This window comes from Brassica rapa, chromosome A04, assembly GCF_000309985.2.
Source record: "Brassica rapa cultivar Chiifu-401-42 chromosome A04, CAAS_Brap_v3.01, whole genome shotgun sequence".
NCBI classification, from domain to species: Eukaryota; Viridiplantae; Streptophyta; class Magnoliopsida; order Brassicales; family Brassicaceae; genus Brassica; species Brassica rapa.
Genome location: NC_024798.2, coordinates 2,467,346 through 2,489,806, shown reverse-complemented (window position 1 = coordinate 2,489,806; position 22,461 = coordinate 2,467,346). Strand labels below are relative to the sequence as shown.

At 28.7% G+C, this 22,461-nt stretch overlaps 3 protein-coding genes across 5 annotated transcripts; 1 reads left to right on the top strand and 2 right to left on the bottom strand.

Annotated features, from left to right (window-relative positions):
• Positions 1-259: 259 nt before the first annotated feature.
• Positions 260-7,738, top strand: LOC103863105. The gene has a single exon (XM_033290682.1). It carries the CDS (start codon positions 2,161-2,163, stop codon positions 2,530-2,532), a length of 372 nt encoding a protein of 123 aa, XP_033146573.1. The 5' UTR covers positions 260-2,160; the 3' UTR covers positions 2,533-7,738.
• On the bottom strand, positions 7,676-9,859 carry LOC103863104 (probable WRKY transcription factor 70). Its single transcript, XM_033290656.1, has 3 exons — positions 8,815-9,859; positions 8,440-8,541; positions 7,676-8,249 (listed from the first exon to the last, which is right to left on the bottom strand). The coding sequence occupies exons 1-3, from the start codon at positions 9,144-9,146 to the stop codon at positions 7,826-7,828; spliced, it is 858 nt and encodes a 285-aa protein (XP_033146547.1). The 5' UTR covers positions 9,147-9,859; the 3' UTR covers positions 7,676-7,825.
• Positions 9,860-11,796: 1,937 nt separating this feature from the next.
• Positions 11,797-21,653, bottom strand: LOC103863103 (putative thioredoxin H10). 3 transcript variants are annotated; one of them, XR_004457726.1, is made up of 5 exons: positions 20,544-21,652; positions 20,059-20,205; positions 19,861-19,983; positions 19,538-19,761; positions 11,797-19,450 (listed from the first exon to the last, which is right to left on the bottom strand). XR_004457726.1 is itself a non-coding variant. In XM_033290680.1 (4 exons), the coding sequence occupies exons 1-4, from the start codon at positions 20,580-20,582 to the stop codon at positions 19,612-19,614; spliced, it is 459 nt and encodes a 152-aa protein (XP_033146571.1). In that variant the 5' UTR covers positions 20,583-21,653; the 3' UTR covers positions 11,797-19,611. The 3 variants fall into 3 exon arrangements, 1 of the variants encoding a protein (XP_033146571.1); XR_004457725.1 differs by having other exon boundaries at positions 11,797-19,447; positions 20,544-21,651; XM_033290680.1 differs by having other exon boundaries at positions 11,797-19,761; positions 20,544-21,653.
• Between the last annotated feature and the right edge of the window lie 808 nt (positions 21,654-22,461).

Genomic DNA, 22,461 nt, shown 5'->3' with positions numbered 1-22,461 from the left:
ATAATAAGTTTACGGTATATGTTTTCATTGAATAGATTTTTTTAAACTTTCACATGTATTTGTATCTTCTTCTATATATATATATTTGGATTATCGTTTCATTATTAAAATTGTAACTATATATATAAAGATTAGTAAAATATTATTTTATTGTCATATTCGAAGATATTGTAACATTTCACAAGTTTAGAAGTTTTTAAAAAAATTAAACTTTTCTCTTCATAGATTTATATTATCGAGTAAATAATTAAACATTTAGTTTTTGTTTAATTTTTAAAATAAACTATCTAGTTTAAAATTTGTTTTCATTGGTTTAAGGTAATAAATATTAATCATTGTTAGATAATATAATTTTTGTTATTTTAAAAATATAATTTTAAAAGTTAACATAGATAAATATTTAAATATTTAACATATGGAGGTATAGTATTACAACATTAAATTATATATATTTAATTTATACTGTCTATAAATCTAATGTATCATCTATTCTTTAAATCCAATTATTGATATCCAATAAAAATTTCTGGTAGGTCCAAAATTTAAATGATAAAATTAGAGATTAAATGTAACATGACTTTCTATGAATATGTCTATTAGATCCATTTTTTTAAAAGTTCACACATGAATCAAGGTTGTGAATTCTGTTTTAATATATATGATTTTATTATATAACATTTTTGATAACTTTAATGAGTCTGATTAATATGGAGGATTAAAATGCAAATATAGATTATTTTAAGGTTAGATTTTAGGTTTTATCATTGAATAAAACCTGCATCATTAAACTTCAAATTTGAGGTTCTTTCAACCTTAAATATAAAGTTGCTTTTTTGGAGATAATTTTATCTACTATAATAGTTCTATAATGAATGCGCAACAGTTTACAACACTCTAGTGAGCGGAGCGAGCGAGGCCACCTACCTGGTCCATTGGAATGTAAGTGAGTCCAACTAACTTTGGCACAATTTAGAAACAAATTTCGTCAGTTAGGTAGTGAAACCTAGCTAGTATATTTATATAGGATATACAGCATTGGCCTATATTATGTGAAAGCCACTGATGTCTTGAACGATCAAAAACTGCTTTTAGAACACGTATTTGTAGCTGAAGTTGAAAAAATAGTGGGTCATGAGAATCCCCTCCAGTTGCAAGAGCAAGGCACTTGCATTCAGCAGCAGTGGGGATTCGGCCTCGGGCCGGTAAAATTTTTGTATTACGTTTTCTAATTTGTCTATATATATATTATAAGTTTGTGATAACATAAATGAAATATTAATGATTTAGTTAAAGAACAAGTGTATTTTTTTTTGTCACAAAAAGAACAAGAGTATATTAGGCTTTTAATGGTTCTTAACATTTGAGCAAAACTATAATAATATCTATAATTTCATGAAACCTTGTGAGATATTTAGAAAATAAAAAATATTTATTATATAAATAGCCCGGTTTCCACATTAATGTTGATCACGCAATTATTTCAACATTTAAATCCTAAATCTATTCCTAGACTTCCAAGAATGCCTTTTTAACGTTGAAAAGTGTACACTTATACAGTAAGTCTGTGGAAATTCAAAAGAAGACCGTGACTTAGTCAATGTGACTGCTTCTTCTTCTTCTTCCGCGTAACCGCGTTAATCAAAAAACTTACCCTCTAAAAAGGTTTAGTAAATTGTCGGACAATAAGAAACATACTCTGAGTGCACCATCTTTTTTTTTTTTTTTTTTTTTTTTTTTCTGAGTGCACCATCATTTAACATGTTCTTATAGTTTTATTATATTCTTATCACAATGATCAACTATCTAGAAAGTGATTAGAAACGTGTTTGTCATGGAGAAAGGTTTAGTTTAATCCATGATTTGGCCAATATGTCAACATACAGAAAACTTAAACGAGCTTCCGCTTTGTAATTGGAGATTGTATTACGTACGTCGCATTCAAAAATATTTTATAATCTTTGATTTTTTCAACGAAGATATTGGAATCAACATATAATCTACTTTTGCTGTGTATGTGTATCCCTAGTGTCTATATATGTGGATGTCACACAAACATATCGATCAGAGATCACGAGGAGAAGCAAAAACCTAATTTAGGTAAACAAGAAACAAGTATTACACATATATAAAAGGGTCGAACTACAAATTTTATAATCAACGATGGAGGAGATAGTGTCAATGATCTTCAGCGGAATCAATCTTGTTAAGGAGCTCGAGTTCAGCTTAACAGCACAAGAGTCGCCAGAAGCTCTCTCGACTTCTCTCGGTTCAGTCTCCACTCTGTTCGGAGGCGCCAACGAGCGGTTAAATATCCTACTTGCGAGGAGGAACGCTTACGTACTGACTCAGCCTGAACCAAAACCAGTTCCAATGTCCGGTTTGGACCAGATGATGATGCAGCAAATTGAATATGATCTGATGCAGGACTACAGTTTAAGGGAAGGAGTGATGCAAGGCGTGAAGAATATAGACTCAGGTCCGAGTTGCGGATTCTCGACTCCAAGGCCTCGAAGAAGGTACGTAAAAGATTAAGCATCCGATCTTTTACGTTGTAATGGAAGAAACACATACAAAACATTCGAAGACTTCGATTGATTACTTGGTGCGCAACAGAGTAGAAAAGAACATATAAAATTTATACGAGTTTTTTTTGTTTGATATGCTTCGTAATGCTGAAGTAATAAACATGTAGAATAAGTATTTATGTTGTTTTTTTGGGGTGCAAACGTTAAAATGAACAAGTCTACGTAGTAGGCCTGTGACGGATCGGATATCTAGATAATTTTAAGATATCCAGATCCGGATCTTTATCCGGCGGATTTTTATCCGGCGGATCCATAATTTTACTAATATCCGGTGGATATCCGGATCCGGATTTGAATCCTTAAAATAAATAAAAAATAATATTAATATATAAAAAAATTTAAAAATAATTTAAAAATAAAAAAATATATAATGTTTTTAATTATTTCTATGTATAATATTACTAAATTTACATAAAATTTATATATACTATTATAAAAATGAAAATATATTAAATAAAATTCATTTTTATATATAGACATTACTATTTTTAAAATAATTATTAATAAAACTTATGGATCCGGATATCCGGACTAAAAAATTAAGATATCCGGCTTCGGATCCGGCTTTGACAGATCTAACATTTTACTATCCGGATCCGGATTCGGCTCGTCCGGATATCCAAATTTTCGGATCGGATCTGGATCGAATCTCAGATCGAATCCGGATCTTGGATAAAAATCTCAGGCCTACTACGTACTATATAAGTATATACAGGGCGAAGCCACGTTAAGTAAATGAGGGGCAGTTGCCCCTTATAACATTTTCTAATTCAGTGTAATTTCTTTAAAATTTTAGTTATGCCCCTGTTTGCATATTATTAGGCTAGTTTTCATCATTTCCCCGGATAATGTTTTCTATATAAATTACGGACGTGTGAATATTGAGATATATATCATATATATGTTATGCAATGTGAATGTATATATAGGAAGAAGGATGAAGAAGAAGAAACGGTGTTTGTGGCGGCGGCGAGGATGGGGAACATGGACACTCCGCCGGACGACAATCACACTTGGCGTAAATATGGCCAGAAGGAAATTCTTGGTTCTAAGTTTCCTCGGTAATTATATTTACTAATTACAAAATGATTCGTTATTTACGTAATAGAGTAACAGTACGTTCGTTTATTTTTATCTTTTAAAAATGTTTTTGTTAGTATACTTTTGAATTCATCTAATCAAACATGGAGGGACACTTGAACATCAGAACTTTTGGTTACTGGTTAGTTAACTAAAGAAAGAAAATTCACATTTTCTTAAGACGTAGGCATACACTTCGTTTAGTTGCTTAGTTTTATCCGTTTTTTCTTTAATTTTATAAATATCTTTAACCAATATAGAACCAAAATTTAGGGCGTACTATCGGTGCACCCACGAGAAAGTATACAAGTGTCCGGCGAAGAAACAAGTGCAACGGCTTGACGAGGATCCTTACACGTTCTGCGTCACTTACCGTAGTTCACACACGTGTCACTTCTTCACCACTTCCCCTATTTCATCAACAACCGACACCACTACAACAGACGGTCATTACGGTTCCACCGTAGTTAAGATGGCCGAAGCTTTGTTCGGCAACTTAGACTCGGTTGTTCCTTTTGGTGAACCCTACTTTAACTACCGTAGCCTCTTTCACGGAAGAGGCGGCGATGGGGATACGTGATATACAAGTTTTTACGAGTTAGGCATGTGCATTGTGTTCAAATAATTAATTTAAATTTTTAGAGGGTTCAAAATTCCTTTTAAAAAAAAAAATTATATCTATCGAGTTAGGCTTATGCATTGTATAAATTAGCAACCGAGTGATATGTTATTCGCATCCTGTAACAAAACCGCAATATGAGTTATTGTCTTTCTGAACCGCAATATGAGTTATTGTCTTTCTGAACCGCAACATGGTTAAATCAACCTCCTTTTTGTCCCTAGACTAGAGCCTAGGCTATTCTTGGTGGTGGATATACAATCTCCACTTTACCTCTTCCTAAATAACCATTGGCCTATTAAAAAAAAAGAAGTCTGGTCTATAGAGAATAGTTTCACTACTTTGCTTATGAACATGAACTCACCTTTTGAGAAAGCAGATTGGATTCACTTTCTCCTTTTTGAGAATACAACAGGAGAAAAACAGAGAAATTTTTTAGAAAGAATTCTAAGAGTACTTCGTCCAACGACCATGGCCTCCGGCGAAGTACGTCGACGCGCCGATACTGTCGTGCCGTCACGTGAGACTATATTTCTCCAGCTTTTTCCCGACGACTTCATTCTGACGAAGGCTTGCCGCCGTGCCAACACCATCATCCGAGACTATTTTTCTCCAGTTTTTCCCGATAACTTCATTTTAATCAAAAATGAGCAAAATATATTCCGGCGAGGTTTAATGTGCTTTGTAAATGACATTTATCATGAACAAGTAATACATGCTCATGTCAATTTCCACTTGTTAAGAGACCACACTACTCATGGATCTTTTAGACAAAAGGAAAACAGAAAAAAGTGACAATTATCATGGAGCTAACCAAGTGGTAGTAATTTAGTGATAATTTTTTTGGGATTTGGTGCCACGTCAATTATGGGTTCGATTTCCTCTGAAAACTAAATTATCACTATTTTGTTAGTCTGGGTTTGGGCTTCGTCCAAAGTGGTTTACATGGGTTATCGTAACACATGATCGGTTTACTCCCTGATAATAGTCGGAAAGTATTCAAACTCAGGTGAAACAGTGTGATACGTTTTCGGGCTAATCCATTTTATATCACTAAATGTGAGCTCACTGTATAGCCAATAGGATTTATCAAAAAAAAAATCTCGGAGCTCACTGTTAAGGCAAGATATTTGTGGTTTTCTCCATAGGCTTTACGATATTATCAACTTGATGAAATGACTAGTTAAGCCCATATTAAGCATACGAGGGAGGGCCAATAAAAAAGAAACTAAAACTACCTACGCATGGTAGTGAGTGATTGTTTAAAGTCTTCATTTTCTTTTGTATTAAGGTTACATCACTAATGTAAACTGTGGACAAAAGACTAAAATAGCCGCACACTGCTCGTTGCATTAGTTTCCCTTGCGGCCTTGCGCATGCTAGTTTTTTTATTAGTAAGAAAAAGAAACAGAGAACGATCGATAGCGTAATCAACCACTTAAATTCAAAAACCTTAATTTAAGGGTAAGGGATTGGACCAAAAAGGACCATTGCTAAATTTATGTCTCCCCATGACATGCATAGATAGATGCCTTGCACTCATAATTATTAGGTTTTACGCTACCGAGTGATATGTTATTTGCATCCGATAACAAAACCGCTCAACAACATATAACAATTATCAAAATGATAAGTTGTACAACAATATAAACATCATTAAGAATATTTGATTGTTGTTGCCGGTTACTTCCATTGGTGACTGGCAAATGATCTATAATATTCTTTAATAAGATTAGCTAATGACTCTTCAAACTCCACCGTTCTTCTAAATCGTGGAGTTAAGAATTTCGACTTCTATAGTTTTTAGGATAGAAATATTTACAGTACTGACAACATGTGTTTCGTAGTTGAAGATTCTCTATCTTAATAATATTGAGTTTGTGTTAAAAGATAATAATATTGAGTTTCAAAATGAGTTCTATGGCTGAAAGTAACAAATTGTTTATCTATATTAAAACTTGAATTTGAGTTTTATGTGAGTATATATATATATATATAATGACTTTTTTTCAACAAATATATTATATGAATTTGAGTTGTTTACCGTTTTTGTTAACAGATTGGTTATGATAATTTATACCTGTCAAATTGATTAATAATAAAGTTAGATGAGAAACAAAACTATATCTGTAAAAATAAATATTTAACTGGTTTTAAAGCCATTTATGTTCATAGAAAGATGAAACACGAAATCCTTACATAAACAAAATTTCTAATTAAAGAAAAATATTGACAGTTTTTAACTCATAAAATGTATATATTCGCTATGAAGAATATATATGTTTGATGTCCCACTATAAATTTCATACTAAATATATGTAGTTAAAAATTAATTACCCACTAATTTCAGGTTTCAAATTCAGTTTGCAACTTGATCAAAATGTTAAAAACCAAGAAAAAGACAAAAAAACTTTTCCTAATAAAGTTCATTATAGTTTTGTCTCTAATGAATGTTGTTGTTTCCTCAATTCTACCAACAATGTGACCCCCTATTTAATGCATCAACAAAAATAGTTGCTTGTTATGATCATAAGTACATATATACAAGTAGTATATATGTAGATAATCATGGATCTTTATGTATATAGATATAGCTTGACTGATTGAATTATGATGTTTAATTTGTAAAGAGAACCAAGAAACAAAAGAAATGCATATATAGATTTAACTATGTTTACATATCCATACCCGTCATGATTGGAGATGCAATTGTATGACTAAGAGGAATAAAAAAGAGGAGTTATTTTGGGTTTAAGTTTGGTATTGATTGCATGATCTTTCTTTTTCAAAAATGAGATTCTTAATTTTATTAATATTAAGGGGAAAAACAAAGTAGTACCATACTAATTTGTATTAAGATATTTTCTCTTTATAGTTTCTTTTATAAATCTAAAAATGCTAAAAAGATGTTTTCTCTTTATAGTGTCGCTTGTTTAGATTTTGTATCTATTAAATGTTTTATTTAACTAAAACTGGTTTGAATCCCAAATTAGCTATTCGTTTTCTTTTTATTTGTACTACAATTTCATTTTTATAAACATGACTGTACTTAGACATAGTTGTATATATATATGCATTTCTCTTGTTTCATGATTCTTTTTAGCAATCAAACATCCCAGCTCAAGCAGTAAAGCTCTACACATAGTACATCTATGTTAGTAAAGTTCCATTAATAATAATAATATTATTATTATAAATATTTGAATATGTCTCCATAATTGTTTACATATATATATATATATATATATATATATATATACTCGCATATATGTACTTATCATAATAATCAAATACTTCTATTGCTGCATGCACTAGTTAGACAGTAACATTGGTAGAGTGGTACCGAATAAATTCTCTGTACTCGGGCATATTTGAATAACATGAATGATAATGATGTTCAGCGAAAAAGGATAAATTAGTTAAGAAATGAGAATACAAAAAGAGAGCTATATAATGAAAATATAGATATTACATTCGGTAGACTATAATAATGTAAAATTAAGCTAGATTCAAACATGGTTCGAAGTAAGAGAGCTGCTCATTATCGTTGAACCGGAAATCGCTGCCAACTCCAAAGATCCGTGGTATCCAAACCATAAATAGATGCACTAGTTTCACCGCAACCATAAATAGCCTCATGATGATGATGATTATGTTCCTCTCCAAACACCAACATTTCTTGCCACACCAATTGCAAGTCACTCTCCGTGGACGAACCATGATGATGGTTATCTTCCTCTTCATTCATCGAGGTCCTCAAACTAGGACACTTGAACTCTTCAGAATCCATGATGCCGTCATCATGATGAACACAAGGATTGATATTTGGTGTTACTTCGTCCGTGTCGCACGTGTGGTTTCCAATGTATGTGATACTGAACATCCTGGGTTCGAGCTCTAGCTTCTGTACTTGCTTTGTTGCCTTGCACCCTTGAGTGTATTTATGTGTGCACCTAAAGTAACTTCTGCAAAATATTAATGAGACAAAGAAAAATTTAGATCAAATGTCTATATATGTAACAACTAACCAGACAACATATATGGTAGATATAAATGCCTCCACATATCATAATGCCCCAGGACATGTCACATATGAATATGTATACATACACATAAATATTCATATATATATGGCTAAAAATCCCTAAAAATAACCTTGGGAATTTGGCATTAAGAATCTCCTTTTTTCCATATTTCCTCCAAGAAAATGCGTCCTCAAGTAGAGTTGACTCTACAGTCCACGTGTCAGCTCTCTTTCTGTTCACAATGTTGTAAAATTTATAAATAAAAATATTTGACGTTTTATGTAATTATTGTATGATCAAAATAAACAAAAGACAATAAAAAAAGGTTATATAATCTATCTATAGACTATCGCTATGGTAAATTAGAAGAAAAAAAATGAGACATGAGCTGATAACTTTGGGTTTTACTAATACCACACCGTGTCATAATTAGCTAGGATTCAAGCTCTTGCGTTTGTGAATTTTAAAGTCACAAAAAAAGTAAGCGAGAGAAGTTAAAACTTACTTTCTCTTGTAGCATCCTCTTTTACCCTTGACGGGTCCCAATCTTTTCCGACTATCAACGGAATCCTCAAGCTTGCCGTCGTTGTTGCAGGAAGCATTTTGAGAGCCTTCAACGGCGGTGAAGAGAGAGGAGGGGATGGGTTCGAAGGAATCAAGAGCAGAGATTGTGTCACTAAAAGATGCCGAGATTTTAGCCACGAGATCCCCTGCTGCACCACGACCCGACCCGTGTTGAGAGAGGAGCTGTTGAAGCTTAGTGGCCAACTCATGGCCTTGAACGAGTTGGTCCATAACTTTTAGCATTATTGCTTTGTTATTACTAACAATATCCATTTTGGTTGTAGTGTTTGATGGGTTTTATTTTTTCCTCTTTTGGTGTGGGTTATATGACTAAAGGGAAGAGAAGTGCGTGTGTAAATATAATGGAGAGAAGAAACTTGTAATAATTCATATTTTTCTTTTCTTGGATTTTCTTTTGATTTTTAGAGGAAGAAGATGTGAGGAAATGAGAGAGATGGCCAAAGGCAAGAGAGTGGGATGAACTTATCCACTCATTTGCTTAGGGGAGCATCGTGACGTTTGATCGAGTGACGCCGGGGCGATGACATCACTCTTCAATTGATGAGAACGGAATAAAGAGTTTTACTTACTTAGTTATTTCCATAAGCCAGTTGATAAAAAAAAAAGTTATTTCCATAAGCCTTAGATCAAAATTCGTATTAGTCACGGATTGCATATCATTTCCAAATGATCCAGCTCTTATATGATATAGTAAGTGATTACATTACTTGAATATATTTTGTATAGTACCTTCCTTTTTGTCACATTTTGAATAGTACTTTTATGTGTAACAATTACTCGTAGTCTGTTTGCTATTACTCAAATCGTATCCGAGATAATTCTATCTAGCTAGTTCAGATAGATTTATGGACAAAAGTTTACGATCAAATTATTCATATATGAAAATTGCTCTGACATAACATAACTGAATTTTGTATTTTTCATATATTTAAAAGCGTTTGTTTGTCGGCACAGCTTATTTTTGTCGGCACAGCTTATCGAAATTAATTAGACTGATTACGTAAAATAGAACATCTGCTGATTTCGTGAAAACGCATTACTATTTAGCATGATTTTTTTATACATTTTGTCGTAATATCATAAGTATATTTAAACGGTTATTTTTATGATAACAAAATAGTAAAATAAGTTTATACTTTGTAGACGTTTATCAATTTTACGGTTATGCATGCACATTTGTTATGCCTAGTTGTGTTGTAAATTCGGATGAGTTAACACAGTGATTTTTTTAAGGAAAATTGAAATTGAGATAAATACCACTTTCCACTAGTGTAGGTATATTTACTAGATTTTTGTAGAAATATATATCTTATATATTAAAACAGAAGTCACAACCTTGATTCATGTGTGATTTTTTAAAAAATGGACCTAATGGACCTATTCATAGAAATTCATATTACATTTTAGTTCAGACTAATAATAAATAAAAATTTTAAAATATTTTAATCACAATATCTTTTGATATCTTTTCATTTTAAATATAAATATATTTATTTTAAAATTCTAACAAATCTGTTTAAAAAGATTTTTACAAGATCTTCATTTTCAAAATTATATTTAAATATTTTTGCTAATTTCGAAATTAGTTTAAAATATTATTATACATTAATATATTCAGTTATATAAAATTAAAAATAAAAAAAAAATTTATAATATTTTATTTATTATATAATCATAATCAATCATATTAAAATAAAATTATTATATTGAGCTAAATATAATAAAATTGTATTAAATTTATATATTTATATATTTTATTTTCGTAATTATAAAATATTTATGTTCAAAAAAAAATCTAATATGTTGGTAAGATGGGTTAACGTTATCAAACTATATAATACATGTATAAAAATTAACATGTATTTCTTTAAAGTTAATAATATAAAATCTTTGTAACTACTTTAATCATAATATATTTTCATTTTAAATATAAATATATTTATATATTATATTTTAAAAATTCTAATAAATCTGTGTAAAAATATTTAAACAATAACTTAATGTATTTTAAGTTATCGTTTAAAAATGAAAATAAATAAATTATATCATATTTTATCTACTTTATAGTCATGATCATGTTAAAATATAATTATTATACTAAAATAAATATGATAAAATTATATTCAATTGATAAATTTATAAATTTTATTTTCATAAATATAAACTATATATTTAAAATTTAATATGATGATAAAACAGCTTAAAATTAACAAACTATATAATACATGTCTAAAAATTAACATATCTTAGACTTTTATATATACAATAATAAATTATCTAAAATGAATGAGCATAAAAATATTGGTAAAAAGAAATCTTGTTTTGAAAGACGGGTCCGAATTTAGCATAACTAAATACAAAATAATTTTAAAATATATTTTTTCATTAATATATTAATTTGCTTAATAACTAAATGCAAATACAATAAGATAAATATATAATAAGAAGTGGTAAATACATACGGTTTAAACAATTAATTAATTATAACATGTAAATTATAAAATTATTTTATTTGAAATAGTTATATAAATATTTAAGTATATAATTAACATTAAAAATATATACCACTTATGTTCTGAAACAATAATTTATGTATAGAAATGTGAAAACAAACACCCGTGCGGTTGCACGGATCAAAATCTAGTAATCTTTTAAAACTGAGATTTTATATTATAGTTAAGTAAACATGATATTTCATTTTTCTTATTTACACCGTAATATCGGTAGAGAATATTTCATTACTAATTCTAGTGTTTTTTTAGAAATCCACAAAATAGTTTAGCCACTCGACAACAAGTTGCTATGCAAATTTAATATTAAAAGTCCAAAAGGAGTTGTTTGGTTTTCAGATATTTTGTTTCTTTATCAATCTGCCACTATAAATATATATATTTGTAGCCAAAAATAATTTTTCTAAGAATTTTTTTCCGTTACAATAATATTTTTTTTATTATTGATGATTTAGTTTCTAGTTTTTGTGTGCTATATGTTTTATTTTTTTGGTAAAAATGTCCTCATGTTTTCGTCATTTGATAAGTTTTATATTGGTTTCAGAGTATATTAGCATATGATCATTGTCAATTTTTAAAGAAAAATTGTTATATTAATTACCGCCAAAAATTAACTTTAGGATTTTTAGATTCTTTTATTGTGAAGTATTTTAGTTACACTAATTGAACTACAAACGTTTGATCACTGATCAACAAATTATTGTAGAAAATACAACAATTTATTGTATAAAATGACAAATTTAGGAAATAATACTGAGGGATAGCTGCCATACAGGACCCCTCCAAAAGCCAATAACTCCTGTCCAGATTGGTGGGCAGATTCGTAAAATTAGATTCATTATAAATGCTCTTAAAGTGTAGTTGTTGTGTCTCAACTTTTTTTCAATAATTCAAAATTTGGTTGTCAAGCCAAAGTTCAGTGTAACATAAAGCAGTTGGGAAATTCGTAATTTAAACTACATATTTTATGTTGATGTAATATGTCTACATCATTATTTAATTTATTTGACCGGCATTTTTCTATTTTGAAAATATTTCTCATAATGCATTAAATTGTTAAATGATCCAATAAACAGTAGTAATCTGTTCGATAACAATATATATATATATATATATTTGAATATTAGGAGATTCGAAGGTGAATCCGTAATCTTCCTAAACTCAAAATTATAATATATAATATTTGTTTCGTTCCAGCGGTCAAAAATATACATAATTGGAGTTCTAAAATTATTAAAAAATAATATACAATTCTTCAAATGGGTGATGATGGGAAAAAGTCAATAAGAGAAGAAATGTTTATAAACATTTAGAACAACTGAACTGTGTTATAAGTTTTTGTTTCATTATATTTATCAAAAAAAAAGTTTTGTTTCATTATTTCATTTTAAATTTAAAACAGAATAATGAATAAAAATATATAGAATTTTTTTTAATGTTATCCTTCTATTTTAAAGTAAACTAGATTGTAACTTGTATTTTTAAAGCGCGGAAATAATTTTTGTAATAAAATATAATTTAAAAATAAATATGTTTTAACAATTTTATTTTAATGTAATTGAAAACTATATATATATATATATATATATATATATATATATATATATATCTAGTTATATTAAATATAAAATTATATAATATATTATTTAATTTTGTGTTTAGTTATTTCAACCAGTTTCGTTATGAATTTTTAATAATTTTTGCTAAATAAAAATAATCCATCAATATAATTTATTTTGTATTAATAAAATCATTTTGTAGTATCTAAACCTGCTAAAAATAGTTATAACTATTTTAAAAAATTTATATATTATTTGTTTTATTCAATTGTTTGATTTATTAAATAATTTTAAAAATATTAATTAACATTGTTAAAAAGGTAAGACAGTAAGTATTGTGTTGATTGAAAACATATTTAGTAATATAATACTGTTCTCCATAATTATTTTTAATGAAGATCTCATATTTTTCTTAATTACTAATGACATTTAATATATTACAATATATCATTAAAGGTTAAGTCGAAATGAATGTTTTTGTTTTAATACTAGAGATTAATTTTATTCTATTTAAGAACAAAGCCGAGATAGATTTTTACTGTAAGTTGAATAAAAATGAATAGTAAAGTAAAATTGGAAATGCTCTCATTTCTCACTGAAAAATTATGTCCACTTTTTCCAATGCATGTTTATCCTCTTAGAAACATTTTCTTAAACCATTTTGAGACATACACAGATTTTTAAGTTTTTTAGCTAATGGGCACTGATTTTAGCCACGACCAACGTCAACTTAACACTGACAGTTTTGAGAATGTCCCACCTTTTAATTGTCAACATAGTACTATAACTTTAGGATTGGTTCTTAAATTCTTTTGAAATATAATAGTCATCAAGTTGTGTGTAGACTACTATTGTGTCTGTAATATATGTACCCAAAAGAAATTAATGAGGGGGCTATACACGGATAGCTACATCGATGGATTAATTACTACAAGACAACGCCACCAGCTAATGAGACTAGGTCTGGGCATATTTTCCGGATCCGAAGATCAGAACCGGTAATTACCCGAAAAATCGGGTTTCGGATCGGATTCGGATATAGAAAAATACCCGGTCGGATAATGTTTAAAATCTAGTCGGGTACCGGATCGGATACGGGTATTATCCGGGATTCGTACGGATATCCGAAAGATCCGAATTAAACCTTAATTAAGATAACCCTAGTAATCTATTATGCTTGTTTTCATTTTAGAGATTAAAATTTGCTTTGGTTATATTAAAATGGTTATGTTATTTTATTGTATTGTAATTTTAGTTATCTTGTTTATGTTTTTTTCGGATATTTAGAATATCTTCGGTTCTTTTGGATTAAATTCGGTTCTATCGGATTAAATGGTTTGGTATATTCAAAGAATCGGACCGAATCCGTTGATATTTTGGTTACTACGGATGTAACCGAATCCGAACCGGATCCGACAGGTACCGAACCGTATCCGAACCATAATTTTTAAATTATCCGATCGGTACCAATTTCTCTAGTTCCGAAATATCCGAAATCCAAAAAAACCGACCCGAATCCGAACCGGTTATCCGAATGTCCAGGCCTGTTTCTGCATGTTGGACCTTGCACTGTATACTTACAAGTAATAATGTCATAACTATTTCATATAACGTGTGTTACTTGATTTAGAGCAAAGTAAAAGGCTGATTCTCCATAGTCTCTCAAATAATATCTTAGTTAAATTTAAAATATAAATTGGATCAATTAAAATGACACATGTTGAAGAAATCTTTCTATTTTTCTTGAGTTTTTTCGCATGAGATGTGTATCTCTCAAATTCATTATTTTCTTCCTCATATTTTCTACTTGTCTCATTTTAATTGGCAATATAATTTTGTTAAGGTACTATCAATAAACATATTAGGGTTTTGACATGACTGTCATTATCATCTGATATACACTATATATATTTTAAGGAATAGTAAAATAAATATAAATAAATGAACGATTTTGTTTGAATATCTAATATGAATTTTGATGAATGAATATGACAATTTATATCAGATATTACACCTTACTAAAATATAATTATATTATAATAGAAGGGGAAAGTGGACATATATCATATGTTTTTTTAAAAGATCTTTGCACTGAAATTTTAGGAGTTTTTTTAATTAAACCAGCTGGAATGCAATAAAAATATACAGAAAATAATAATATCTAAATTGATTTATATAGAACCGAAAACCATCAAAATCCTAATTAAAAGCAAACAAAAAGAGTAAAAGTGGCGATGGCCGCCGCTGAACGATACTCGCCGGAATCTCTCTCTCCCCCTGAGATGCCACATCGACTGCAGCCCATCACCTAAGCCGAACCATCCATAGAAACACCAACTGGAGAGGATAGCAACTTCCACCAGAAAAGGAGTCCAAGAAACGAAGATGAGACACCACCCAAACGCGACAGATGAGCTGATCTCTAAGATGAACAAATCTGAAAAGAAACAAAAAGAAGCGTAAAATTGATGAGGGAACAAGCATGTCCGAGAGACTTGGCCGGTTCAGAATAGGCATGTGGATTAGCTTAAGCCGCTCCCCACCACCCACTCGCCTCCACCTTCTCCAAAAATCTCTTCTTAGCTATAAACTACTGTCCTCAAGCAGCTATTGAAACAAGTTAGAAAGTCTCCAAAAGGTCCAAATATGAAAGTACGAGTTTCGTTCCACCGAAAGATAACCGTCACACCATGTCATTTTGCCGGAAACCACTTTGCCACCATGGATCTAGAAAGGAGAATGTAAGCTAGGGCCTCAGGGATACACTCCAGATCCGTATCATGAAGCCAGAGCCACCGCATGCCCTCCAAATCACATCGCAAATCTACCGGCGCCTAAGAACTACGTCTAAGAACTATGAATTTCAAAACTGCCGCATAGAAAAACAAAAACAAGTGAAAAGTAAAGTGAAAAATAAAAGAAAAAGGAAAAAGCCATTTCATGATGGAGATGACCAGAAGCTCTCTATCGAAATAGGTTAACGTTTACACTGCCTTCAAACAGAATGAGAAAGTCTCAAAGATCCTATTTGATTTAAGTTGGAAACTATCGTATCATATGCTGAGACTAATAATTGTATAAAATGCATTTGTTTTTCACCAAATAAGTTTGTGGTGCGATCATAAGGGAAATATTCTACTATACATTGATTGAGAAGTCACTTAAGTGATTTTTTGTAGGTGTCACTTATATATAAAGTTTGAAAAAATTGTTATAATTTGATTGGTTGATGAATTTTATTTTTTATTTATTTTAATTATGTTCAGAATATAAAAATATAAACTAATTAATGTTAGTTGCCAATAATCCAATAACATGCATATTAAATTATATTAACTAATTAAAAGATTGATAAGAAATCATGATAGTCAAGTACTTACCTTAAAATTCTTTATAATTTCATTTGCTCAGTATCAAACCAAATGATATAAGGAATGAATATCGTATTATCAATTTATTATTAAAAACACATCTAATAATATGATACAATTTTGGTAATAAAAAGGTAAATATGAAAAATGATTTAAATACAGAGTAAATTTAAAGAAAAGTAATCAAACATTTTACATATTTCAACATTAGAAATAAACCATCTTATCATTTTTTCGAAACAAAATACAAATTTGATATAATACAAATAAGAAATATTAATGTATTTTAAGAATTTACACTTATAAAACTTTAAAAATTGAGAAGTTACTTTAGTAATTGCTGATTTTGTGTCAATCATAGAGAGAATTTAAGATTTTTTTTTATAATTTGATTAGTTGAGGGATATTCAATTTTTAATTATTTTAATTAGTCTAAAATAAAAGTAAGTCTAAAACTAATCAATATCACTTAACAAATAATCTATATGATATTACAAATTATAATTTATGGTTATTAATTGTCAAAATTATATTAAGTGTAAAATTGTTTGACTTATTCTTTTATATTTATATACTACATAAAACAATTAGTAGAACATAATTTATAGAAATCGATATAATGATTTAATATTCTTATATAAAATATTATATTCGTATATAAAGAATTATAATAAATATTAATGAATAGAAAAAAAATTATAGAAATTGATATAATTATTTCATATTCCTATAAGAATATATTAGTATCTATAATATTTATTATATGCTTTATAAATAATTAGGCTTTGAAGATTGGATGAATTATATTTAACGAAACATGTGAGAACTTTGATTTAATTTTTTTTTTGCATTTAAGTCAAATAATATACTGAATAAGGTAATATTATGTTTGAAAATAATTCTAAGATGGATTTTTGGTTCATTAATCGTATGTTTTGTATTATTATTTTTAAACTATTAAAATAAATTAAACAACCACAATAATCATATAATAAAAATTTAGATTTTTTTGTATATGTTATATTTTGAATTTTTAAAAATGAGTATAAATTACTAAAACTGTTAAAAATCTCACATTCAAATTTTGTGATCCATGGTTTAATTATATATGTAATATTTAATGACTTTTAATTATTTAATATATATTTATTATTTCAGAATATGCAATAACATATAATATATAAAATTATTTTTATATATAATGTTCATTCCGTGCAAGGCGCGGGTCTTAACCTAGTTATTAAATATTCATCAGTTATTTTTACATCAAATTTATGGAAACTTTACGACTGATTTTCAAATTATCTGAAGTTAAAATATATTTTTATTTTTCTAATCATTATTCAAAATTTATGACATTACATACATAATATATACATTTTCACAGAATAGTTATATCCGCGAATTCGTGGACAACCACCTAGTTAACAATAATTCGGGAGAAGCTTCATATATATCATATCTACAAGGAGAAATTTGTCATTGGAAAAAAAATGGTTGGGGAACATGATAAATAAGTGATAAAAAAAAGCTGAAAATAAAATTTAGTGAAAACTACTCAAAAATGGCAATTTTTCCTAAAAACACCAATAACAAGTTTTTTTTCAAAAGAGCATAAGAAAAAAAATGACCAAAAAATTTAATTAAAAAGGTTAAAGATTATTATATATTTACTTTATAGATCCAAATAATTATATAAATAAATTATAAAAGAACTTTTTGTATACTTGAAAATATGTTTTTCAATCCAAATTTTTTTAATTCTTTTTAAAAAATTCTAGTTTTTTTTAAATCCGAAAATTATTTTTGAAACTATTTTAAAAATTATTATTTTAAAATTTTAAAACTATTTAAAAAAAATCCCAAACTCCATTCCACCTAAAAGCCACACTCTTCAAATTTTAAACTCTAAGTTTATATTAGTTAAGCTTAGGAATTTTAAATGTCTTTTTTTAATGAAATATTTCGGTCATATTGACTCTTGGTCTCTATATTTATAATAAAAAAAAAATCTAGTGTTATTTTAGAAAAAAAAATCGATTACTTGTTAAAGCTAAGAAATGCTTAAGAAATTCACAACGTTGAAGTCACAACTTTTAAGTAAAGAAACTGATGCGTTTTCCATGACTCTATCTGTTCGTCAAAGACGGTCACAATCTCTTTGGATTCTATTTTCTTCCAAATCCTTAAATTCGAGTTCATAACATTTATTATCCTACTTCAAAATATATATATATATATATATATATATATATATATAATATGTGGTCTAACTGTCTTTAAAGCTGAAAAAATCTTTTGATAAATGTGTATTTTTTTTCCCTTTCTGCAGAAACATGACATAGCGAATTTTCTATCTACTCTGTTTTTTCTTTCAAATATATATATATATATATATATTAGTTATATCAATCACTAAAATTCGTTTGCATTTTTAAAAATGTAGTTATATACAAAAGTCAGTAACTTCATCGCATAAAACAAAAACGAAATGCATTAGTAAGTTTCCTGTGAAACCGAAAGGAAACTACATAATTCAGTCTCAGTTACGTCCATAATTAAGGTTATAAAATATCACAATACAGGGAGTATTGAATTGATTCGAGATATATCAGACTTGTACAGAAGTGGGAAACACAATGGCTTTTAATCTTTGTTTGATGCAACCCTATATTCTCATTTAAATCACCCGTGAGGATGTAACGTGTCAATGTCTAACTCAAGAATGATGTAATTGGGTTAATTATGCGTGTTTAGACGATCATATGATATTTGCTTCCTTGTTCTTTTGGATTAATGTTTGAGCGAATTGCTAAGTGACTGAACTTTCCACTTATACTCTTGTAGGATGCATGAGATTAGAGTTATATTTGGATCGTTTTTAATTAAGGAGACTCTTGGCGTTTTATTCAATAAGTAACCAATAAAAGAAGAGAAAATTATGTGTAGAAGTAAAAAAAAAAAGACTTCAAATAAATAATGCACAAGAAGAAACATGCTTACATAATAAGAGAGGAGCATATACATCTGCACACAGAGTTCTGAAGAATAATTAGAGGAGCCTTGGCTGCTATATAACCTTCACCCAAACCCTTCTCCATCTCCATGTTAATCTGCTGAGACAACAGTAGAAAATTTCATAAATATTACCAAACTAAATCTGGAAGGATAAAGCATCCCAATTAACAACTCATGACACTTACTTCATCCACAAGTAACTTCGGTAATGATTACTCTGACCAATTTCTGAAGCATAGCTCTGTTTCTCTTCTGCTGTTTATGGTTTTCTGATTAAGAGTTCAGCAGCTGCAGCTGTTTTCTTCTGAAGCTCTGATGTTTCAGCACCAACAAGCTTATCCATTTGTCTCCCATCTTTAAGAAACACTATAGTTGGTGTAGCTTCCACATTCCATTCATCACTAAATTCCTGTTTTTGATTTCACAAAATCTAACCTCAAATCCTAAAACTTCATCATAACATATCAATAATTCTTCTCAAAAACACGCAGAGTTGCAGTTTACTTACAGCGAGTTCTTCCACATCAATGGTTACAAAAATCATTGAAGGGTATCTAGAAGCAAGTTCTCTGAATACTGGTTCTATCTTTTTACAAGGTACACACCACGGCGCGCTGAAATACACCACAAGCTGCTTGATTGATTGAACGGTTAAGTTAGATACTCAGATAGAAAAAGAGGAAACTTGTTGAACAAGAAACCTTACAATCTTGCCATTGTTGTTAGCTTCTGTGATCTTTTCTTCCCATTTCTCGATTCTGCTTATTGAATAGACATTCTCTTTAGACCCGTGTTGGCTTCTTGCTCGAGCCTTGTTGTTGCTGCTGCAGCAGCAGCATATACATGACCACAACTGTAAACATATGGTGTTTCATGTTACCGGTTTCTTAACATAGATTCTTCATCTTATCTCTAAAGCTATGTCTGATGAAACATAGGATCTACAAGATTCAGCTACAAGATGTTGAGCATATTCAAAAATTTCCTTTTTAGCGCCAATATTAGCAGAAAAAGAAAGAAAAAATAAGCTTTATAAAGAGCCGTCATGCGTATATAGACATTGAGATATGATCCACATACGAGGTATGTACAAAAGATAGGCCTCCAAAATTGTTCGAAAACTTAAAATTCTTTCAAAAAAATGTTTATAGCTCCAAAAATCTCACGACATGCCCTAGTTTTATGCATTACCTTTGTACAACAAGGAGTTCTAGCACAACGATTTCCCATCAACTCTTTACGCAATCAAATCCAGGTTTGCTTCTCATTGGCTCAACATTAACCAAAATGAAAAGCTTTGTTTTTTCAATTGTCACGACAATTTGTGCCCTTGATCGAACCTAGGTATGACTTGTGTCCTAGGATTCAGAATATCTTCACCCTCAAGGCAAGAGATTGAAGGGTCACAATTTTCTGAGGAAAATTGAAAGAAAAAAACAAGAAGAGTCCAGATAAGGTGGGATTAAGACGTTTTTTGTTTTGTTTTGTGTTCTTCGTTGGAAAACTATATCTTCTTCACGATGCATGTGATTTTGAACCATAATAATAACTGATTACTAATTTTGTAATATAGAAATCGGCCAAAGACAACGTAGAGATGATAGTTATTGAATGAAATGAATTAGAAACTTCTTGAAGAGTCAAATTTGTATTTAAAAATAAAGTTTGTTACATGGTTCAATATATTCATTGGTTCGCTAGAGGAAACAAAACCAAAACCATAATCATAAACCAGGATATGCCAACCAATAAAAAACAAAGATAAAACAACTGGACGATAGCATTAAGAACAGTAGAACGTGGGGCTATCTCTAGAATCAATCAAAAATGTTATATTAAGGAATTTCCTTAAATTAAATTCCAAGATAAATAATAATATTCTGTTTTCACTAACTGTCAAAAAGGCTAAGCAGAACATGCGATATTCAGGTCACGTTAACGTGAATGAGACGGTTCAGGTATCATTACACTTTTTACTTTCTGTTTGTGTAGTATATAATGAAGAAGGTAAATGACGTTATTTAGACTTAGGGATCTATCAATTTTAGTTTATAAATTAATATTTTTAAACTTTAAAGTAGTACTATCTCTTTCTTTGAATAATGATTGTATTATTTGCCTAATGATATGTTATTACCATTTATGAATACTAGATCTTTTCTCCGCGCTACGCGCGGATAATATATTTAAATTTGTTACATTTATCATTTTTATTTGTATCTAAATTTTTGTATAATAAATTATATATAACTAATTTTTAAATTTGATTTTTTTTTATATTTTTAGTTTAAAGTAAGTATTTCTATTATATATAACACAATTAACTAATAAAATATTAAGAATCAAGTCCGAGATTTTAGAGTTATGTAAAAAATATAATTATGTATAGAATATAAATTATCTTAGTTAAAAGATCGGAATCTCATCTCGAATAAATTCAAGAAAAGAAAAAGTACTTCAATAACCTACTTAAAATATAAAACCCCCTTTTCAAAAAAAAAAACATACTTAATAATATTTTTACGTGTAATAGTTGAAAACTGATAATTGAATATCGATCTAGAATATTATTTTAATAGATCTAATGGTAAAATATTAATTGTAATAAATTTTTTTTGAATTTTGTAATATTACATAAATTAAAAGTCTTTAAGATCTAAAATCTATTTTATTAACATAATATATTTTTTATTCATTTATTATTTTGACAATACAAAATATTGATTTAGTTTTATTTGTATATTAATTTTTTAATAATTTATTTTCTTTTTAAGTAATTTTAAAATTATCAAGAATATAATATATTTAAAATTATTTATTTAAATATATTCAAATATGATGTCTCATTTTTATGTGTGTTTGCGTTGAACATATTTAATTTGTAGTTTGTATATTTAATAACACTTTGTTGTGTGCCGTTCTATGGTTTTAATAAATGTGTTGTCATTTTATTTTTATTACACTAACATGATTTCTTAGTGATCAGTGATAATGTATTTTTAACGTTATGTATTAAATTTTATCGTATATTTTATAACTCTTCATGCTGACACTTTTTTTAGAATCATTTTAATTAGATAATAGATTTAAAGATGTAAATAAAACTGTG

Bases quoted from the DNA above. Each gene is read 5' to 3' on its own strand.
- LOC103863103 (XM_033290680.1), bottom strand. From the start codon at position 20,582: ATGGGAAATCGTTGTGCTAGAACTCCTTGTTGTACAAAG. The intron at 19,984-20,058 runs GTAAGGTTTCTT...TCAATCAAGCAG, and splicing joins CTAACAACAATGGCAAGATT to CTTGTGGTGTATTTCAGCGC. The intron at 19,762-19,860 runs GTAAGTAAACTG...AATCAAAAACAG, and splicing joins TTGATGTGGAAGAACTCGCT to GAATTTAGTGATGAATGGAA.
- LOC103863104 (XM_033290656.1), bottom strand. From the start codon at position 9,146: ATGGATATTGTTAGTAATAACAAAGCAATAATGCTAAAAGTTATGGAC. The intron at 8,542-8,814 runs GTAAGTTTTAAC...CATTGTGAACAG, and splicing joins AGAGGATGCTACAAGAGAAA to AAAGAGAGCTGACACGTGGA. The intron at 8,250-8,439 runs GTTATTTTTAGG...AATATTTTGCAG, and splicing joins CTTAATGCCAAATTCCCAAG to AAGTTACTTTAGGTGCACAC.
- LOC103863105 (XM_033290682.1), top strand. From the start codon at position 2,161: ATGGAGGAGATAGTGTCAATGATCTTCAGCGGAATCAATCTTGTTAAG.